This window comes from Miscanthus floridulus, chromosome 1 (genome assembly GCF_019320115.1).
Source record: "Miscanthus floridulus cultivar M001 chromosome 1, ASM1932011v1, whole genome shotgun sequence".
Classification (NCBI taxonomy): Eukaryota; Viridiplantae; Streptophyta; class Magnoliopsida; order Poales; family Poaceae; genus Miscanthus; species Miscanthus floridulus.
Window position 1 is genome coordinate 65985314 of NC_089580.1, and position 7347 is coordinate 65992660.

General features: G+C 43.8%; 1 protein-coding gene across 2 annotated transcripts; it reads left to right on the plus strand.

The window, feature by feature from the left end:
• The first annotated feature begins 396 nt into the window (after positions 1–396).
• On the plus strand, positions 397–6916 carry LOC136534752 (phosphatidylinositol 4-phosphate 5-kinase 9-like). Of its 2 annotated transcripts, none has more exons than XM_066527206.1 (10): positions 397–820; positions 968–1037; positions 1866–3174; positions 3752–3919; positions 4144–4309; positions 4444–4554; positions 4655–4842; positions 4935–5092; positions 5704–5866; positions 5995–6916. In XM_066527206.1, the coding sequence occupies exons 3-10, from the start codon at positions 1925–1927 to the stop codon at positions 6260–6262; spliced, it is 2472 nt and encodes an 823-aa protein (XP_066383303.1). In that variant the 5' UTR covers positions 397–820; positions 968–1037; positions 1866–1924; the 3' UTR covers positions 6263–6916. The 2 variants fall into 2 exon arrangements, with proteins under 2 accessions (XP_066383303.1, XP_066383250.1); XM_066527153.1 differs by having other exon boundaries at positions 397–725; positions 5995–6915.
• Positions 6917–7347: the final 431 nt, after the last annotated feature.

Genomic DNA, 7347 nt, shown 5'->3' on the forward strand with positions numbered 1-7347 from the left:
TATGGCATAAAACTTAAATCAATAGATACGTGTTTAGAGTAGCTATAAGATGATATTAATTCTCTTAACAATTGACAATATATTTAGCATGACTTTACCTCTGATGGAACGTGTCATGACGAAGGAAGTATTATTTTAGCAGTTCAAGTTCATGAAATTTTGCCTTTGGCCTCGTACCCAATCACGGCCAAATTGACATGTCACACCTACTTACTTAATTTGGGCTAATATAGGCACCGCAGCCAAAAGATGGAAAGATTAGTGAGTAAGTAGAGACATCAATAAAAATAGTGTAAACGTCGTCTATTATAATACTTATAATAGTGTGCTGTTTCCCTTTCAATCTCTCAGTCATCTAGCTTTTCGCCCCCTTTTTTCCCCCCACGACCACGATCGGCGAGCGGGTCCAAAGCCAAGAGGCCAAATCCAATCGCTCACCACCGCCGGCGTCCTCGTCTACGTCTACGTCTACTACCTGCCCTGCTCTCGCCCAGAGGCCAGAGCCCGCAGCATCCACTCGCGGACTTGCAGAGAGTCTGCCGCAGCAGCTCAGCCTCAGTGGGCCAGACGCCTCCGTGGCTCCGTCCGCCGATCAACACACGGGCACGCCTCCCGTTTCCTCATTCCCAGGCTGCACTACGCCGCCTCCAGACGCCGGGAGCCTCACCGCCTCCTCCGGCCAACCCGTTCCTCCCCGGCAAGCTACCTCCGATCCTCCGTTCCGGGTGAGTCTACGCGCAGCGCCTCCTCCCACGGCTGGATCCCTATCGGTGTGCCGCGATTCGTGGATCCGGCGGCGAGGTCTGCGCCGTCCACAGCAGTACAGCATCCGCTCCTCCCCTCCGCTTGCTCTGGCAGCGCACCCCTGCCTCCACTGTCCCTTTTTTTTTCACATGGAGACTAGAGTTGTCCCTCCGCTAGCCGCACGGATCCTCTCCGTGCTCACCTCTTCTTCCTCTCTCTGCAGGTCTGCGAGGTAGTGCCGGCGACGAGGCCTCTCCATCCCCTCCAGCGAGCTCCCCTTCCAAAGTCGTGAGGTATGCCTGCCCCCGTTCCTTACTCTCCTGTAACTCTTTTGAAAATCAAACTCACAGTTGACGATTAGAACCATGCAAAACTACAATGATCATGTATGTACCTCCGCTCACTGAATTAGACATGATCAGTTGTTTTGCTTTTCTTAAGAAAAGGTAAGAAGAAAAGAAAAAAAAAGGACTATATTCATGATTCTCAGACTCTGAACCATGTCGGTGTTGTCTCTAGTATACTTGCTTTTAGTATGTGTAGCTCATGGTTAGGCTGAGCTGTGTAGAGCATGGGTTAGAGGTAGTTTTGAGCCTATTTTTCTGTTCATATATGAATCGATATGTACCTATAAATTCCTAATTGCAATTTATCCTTGATTAAAATGTTTAGAAATTGTTCTCCACAAATCATTATAAGATTAAAGAAAAGCACAGGGATGCTACAGTAAACAATCTGCGCTACGGAAAGAACAATAGGAAACACCTTAAGGTAAACCAGGATTCTTCCAGATTAACCAGGATTGATCAAACATTCATTAGGGCCTTTCAGCTTATGCATGAAATAAGGTAAATAAGAAAGAACCATAGTAAATTCAGCATGATTGAGCGAAATTCCTTCAAACATATATATTTAGGATCAAGTATTCCAGATTAACGCCAGGGTGTCTCCTATTGTTCTCTCAGTAGGACAGATTGTTCATTGTAGCCTCTCTGCGTCCTTCTTTAACCTTGTAATAATTTGTTGAAAAAAGTTCCTAAAATTGGAATGTTTATAACTTGGTTAATTCCAGTGCATCTTATAAATAGTATGGCTTACATATCTCATCTAACCTTTCTCAGGCAGTGCTTTGGATATTAGCTTTTGCATTTTTGTGGATCAGTCCTCCAAGGGGTTATGCATGACAGCCCCTGTGGCCCTTCGAAATGAGCTAGAAGCGGTCTCCCATTCTGCAAGGGTTGACTTATTCCGAGACACTAGTTGCAACATAGACAAGGAGGTGTTGGCCAGTTTGGGAAATGGCCAAGATTCAACTGCTGCTGGAACAAATCCTGGTTTCAGAGTTGGGGAGATCAGGTTTGCTAATGGAGATATTTATTCCGGCACATTGTTGGGGAACACACCAGAGGGTTCAGGCCAGTATCGCTGGTCAGATGGTTGCGCCTATGAGGGTGAGTGGAGGAGAGGGATGAGGCATGGGCAAGGAAAGACGCGATGGCCATCTGGAGCTACCTATGAGGGTGAGTATTCTGGTGGCTACGTATTCGGTGAAGGCACCTATACGGGGCCAGATAAAATCATCTACAAGGGACGGTGGAAGTTGAATCGCAAGCATGGGCTTGGACATCAGACATATCCAAATGGAGACATGTTTGAAGGTTCGTGGATTCAGGGAGAAATAGTAGGTCATGGGAAGTACACATGGGCGAATGGGGACACTTACGTTGGCAACATGAAAAGTGGCAAGATGTCAGGGAAAGGAACTCTTACATGGAAAAATGGGGACTCATATGAGGGTAACTGGATGGATGGCATGATGCATGGGTATGGAATCTATACATGGAATGAATGCGGGTATTATATTGGAACATGGACAAGGGGACTGAAGGATGGGAAAGGTAAATTCTATCCGAACGGTTGCAGAGTTCCTGTTAACGATGAGCTGTATATAAATAATCTAAGAAGCCGTGGTGTATTGCCTGACATTAGAAAGCAGAATCATGGTTCACGCATACTTCACTCTTCCTCAGTTGACATGGGGAACATGAAGGTTGGTATGACTAGGCAATCTTCAGATGTTGTGTACAAAAGGAATTCAACTGAGCAGCCTCCTTTGAAGAACGTGTCTTTGGAAAGACGGTGGAGTCTTGAGGTGGCTATTGAAAAGTTTATTGGCCATGAATCGAGTGAAAGTTCTGGCCTAGAAAGCTTGGAAAACTTGAGTGATTCACGTTTGCCCATACTGGAAAGAGAATACATGCAAGGTGTTCTAATCAGTGAGGTGGTTCTTGACAGGAGTTTTTCAGACTCCTCAAAGAAGACAAAACGCCGCCAGAAGAAAATAGTGAGGGACACAAAAAAGCCTGGAGAGACAATAATTAAGGGACACAGAAGCTATGATTTAATGCTCAGCCTGCAGATTGGAATCAGGTAGCACCTCCTGAGATCATGGTTTCAGTTTGCATTCTTTTTTACTGTTCATTGTTTGTTCAGCTATTACTGGCCTAGCTACTCCCTACTGAATGTTCTTGTTTATAGAATAATCCTCTCTTGCAACCATGTAGTAATATCATGCCATATAATAACAGGTCCCTTGTCATCAGGCTTGTGCAACTAATGATGTGTTTTAAAAAAATTGGTTGGTATCATTCATTCTTTAGCTTCTAGAGAGCAATGATGTAAGGTCTGAGTGATGTACTAGCACCAGCAAGTAGTGGTTGCTTTTTGAAAAAAAAAAATGCAAAAGATTGTATATCTCATAAACACATATTACAGATATGGTTTGGAACTCGCCCCATTCAAAGTTTGTAGTGCCATTTGCATGGTACATTGAGAAGTATGAACTACTGCAAGTAGTGATTACTGCCTCCAGCTTGCAACCTGCGCTTTTCGTGTTAGGAACTGCTAGCTCCTGCAACATACATGTTGTTTAATTAAATCCAGAGTATGATGTTTACAGATTGTTTTTTAATTATATTTGAAATCGGCAACGTTTTGTTGTACTTAGGTACACAGTTGGAAAGATTACACCAATTCGAAAACGTGAAGTTCATCCTTCAGATTTTGGACCAAGAGCAAGTTTCTGGATGAACTTCCCAAAAGAAGGATCTCGGCTTACTCCTTCACATTCAGCGGAAGATTTTAAATGGAAAGACTACTGTCCCATGGTTTTCAGGTCCGCATCTCTGACATTTATGCCAATATGTGCATCTAAAAAAGATGTGATGTCCTTATCCACTGCAAATCAAGTGACCTTTAGATTCTACACACTTAACACAATTTTGTTCATTGTGGCCTCTTGTTGACATATTCTTTTTGTTGTTTCTCCTGACTTAAATTATAATATTCTCTCTGTTCCAGACTCATACTTTAAAACACAATATTGATCCACTTTTGTAGGAATTTGAGAGAGATGTTCAAGATTGATGCTGCAGACTATATGATCTCCATATGCGGAAATTCTGCTCTTAGGGAACTATCTTCCCCTGGAAAGAGTGGAAGTGTCTTTTTCTTGTCACAAGATGATAGGTTCATGATTAAGACTCTCCGAAAATCTGAAGTGCAGGTCCATTATCTATTTAGACTACAGAGATTGTATTTCTTAGCTGTCATGATTGTTGGATAGTTTGTGCATGTATAGTACGGCCATTTGCCTAGGAAGCGAAATTGAACTTTTCATGACTCTATACTATCCTGTAGGTTCTTTTACGAATGCTTCCAAACTATTATGATCATGTCCATACCTATGAGAACACCCTCATAACTAAGTTTTTTGGCCTCCACAGGGTGAAACCTTTTAGTGGTCAAAAGGTAATGATTGACATCAGCACCGATTTCATCTAAGGTTTCTTTAGTTTAGTTTTTTCCCTTCCTTTTTAGTGTAATGATCCTTAATATCTGCAAATTGCAGTTCCGGTTTGTTGTAATGGGAAACATGTTTTGCACTGAATTGAGAATTCACCGGAGGTTTGATTTGAAAGGCTCATCTTTAGGCCGCTCTACTGACAAAGTTGAAATTGACGAGAACACAACTCTGAAGGATTTGGATCTTAACTATTCCTTTTATCTTGAACCTTCCTGGCGTGAGGCTCTACTTAAGTGAGCATATTTTCTCTAGAAATCATGCTTCTTATGTGTTCTGTTATGTGATCACATTACACTTATCTCAAATACTGTTGATTATTCTTCAGGCAGATTGAAACAGACAGTGATTTTTTGAGAACACAGCGGATAATGGATTACAGCCTACTGCTTGGTGTTCATTATAGAGCTCCACAGCACTTGCGGACACGTGCATCCTATCACCGGAGCATGGCAGCAGATAGGTTGACTGTTGTTTCAGAAGAAGGTGAGGAGTAAGGACACGCCTAACACCTTCCATAAAATGTTGCTCCCTGAGTGTAAGGAAAATACTCATTGATTCGTTTCAATAGTGAAGTATATCTACTCTTTGTGTCCAGCTGGAGCCTGTAGGCTGTAGTTGCCAAGCTAATGATCATTTTAAATTCATTTTTGTTCAAAAGGAGCTCGAATTATGCATCCCAACATCCAAAATTACCTGGAAATCCTTAGCATGTTGCGTAGTCCTAAACTTTCTTAATTTCCAAATCATGTTTGAGCTAGGCAGCCTTAAGTTGTCTTGTGTGATGTACAAATATGTCTGATAGTTGCTATTGATCTGCAATGCCTCTTTTTATTGCTTTAACTTGTGCATTTCCATGTTAATTTTTTTTAAGACTGGTGCGCTAATGTTTTGAAGGGCAGGCCTGGTGCAGTAGTGAGAGCTGTCTCACTGAGTCACCAGGTGGCGGGTTCGAAGCAGCCTCTCCGCAGATTTTGCGGGGGGGAAGGCTTGCCTCGTTTTTTCCCTTCCCCAGACCCCACTCATGTGGGAGCCTCCGGCACTGGGTCTGCCCCTTTTTTGATGCGCTAATGTTTGGTCAAAAATGGTTGGCACAGATGCTCAAGAAGATGATGCCCTTAGCTATCCAGAAGGATTAGTCTTGGTTCAAAGCAGTGGTGAGAACAGTGTTGTTGTTGGTCCTCACATAAGAGGCAGCCGTTTGCGTGCATCAGCAGCTGGATTTGGCGAAGTAGACCTTCTGCTGCCTGGTACAGCCAGGTAATTGTTTGTAGTTCAAATACTCTGAGTAACTTGTGGAAATTGTGTTGCACTGGCACAGTGCTTGTAGTTTCAAAGGGGGAGAATTACAGCAGCTTCTTTTTTAATGCCTTTCTTATGTTTGTTAGGCTTCAGATCCAGCTAGGAGTTAACATGCCTGCAAGGGCAGAGCAAATCCCTAAGGAAGATGAAAGCAAACCATTCGGTGAGGTGTATGATGTCGTCCTCTACCTGGGCATCATTGACATATTGCAAGAGTACAACATGACAAAGAAAATCGAGCATGCTGTCAAATCCATGCAATATGATTCGGTCTCAATCTCTGCTGTGGACCCCCAGTTCTACAAAGAGCGTTTCTTGAAGTTCATCCAGACCGTCTTCCCCGAGAATTCATAGCTCATCAACCAATACTTGTTTGAAAGATGCACCACTTGCTGCCGTTTTGTTAGTGATGTTGGCCAAGCAGATGAAACCTCATCCGCACGACAGTTCATGTCTTCAAAATTGGAGCTTGCAAGCATCAGAAAAACATTACACTCTCTTCAGTGCATACCTGTTCCTTCTTGGATGAACTAGCGTGCCTGTTACTTCCTGGATGCACGGGCAGGAAGAATGGCCAACAAGATGAGATTCGTCAGGGAAATTGTGCAGAAGCAAATAGATCTTCTCTAGGTTTTGCCCCGATCCCCTGGGATCACCGGATCAGCCGTCTGGCTTCCTGGAGTAGGCTTGGCATATTGGACTGGAGCAGGGAGTAGATACGGCTATCTTGTGAGTTGTGAGTGACAACGGCGCCATGGAGCCCTGGGAATCACTATGTTTATATCTCGACAGTTGCAGAAAGCTAAAGCACCTGTTGCCTTTGGCTCGTGTTTCATCTGTTAAGGTGCTATGGAAGCTATGTTTAAGACCCTAAAAATATGCATCAATATCCGATACATTTTTGTAGGACAAACAAAGGAATATGTATTTTATTGCAAAATGAAAAGAAATGGAAGCAAGAATAAGAAGGCCAGTTCGCAAATCTGTTTGATGCAAACCGCATGGTGACGGCGGAGTTACGAATGTGGCTTGGCTTAGACTAGCATCTCTTTACTCATTCCTGTTGTAAAAGTTTCAGCTAGTCGTATAACGGAGAAGAGAATCAGGAGTAATGCTAGTCGCCTAGTCATGGTAGCAGCCCTGGTCGCAGAGGACACCTCGTCTCCGAGCCCGCGCCACCTTAACCTCAGTCCCAACCTCTCTGGGACAAGGTGCTCGTCGCTGCCAACTTCGCGTCAGCCGGCGTCGGCATCCTCAGACGACACGGACATACAACTCGTAAGAAAGAGTTCGACCTCTCAAAGTTCGGTCCCTGCATTTCGCCTTCAATGTCAGTTGCCAGTTTGCCACATCTTCACTACCGGTCTTATAAGTGCAGCCAGAAAAAAGGACTATGCCTCACCTGCGAAAAAAGTAGTGATAATTTCGCAGAGCTGGAA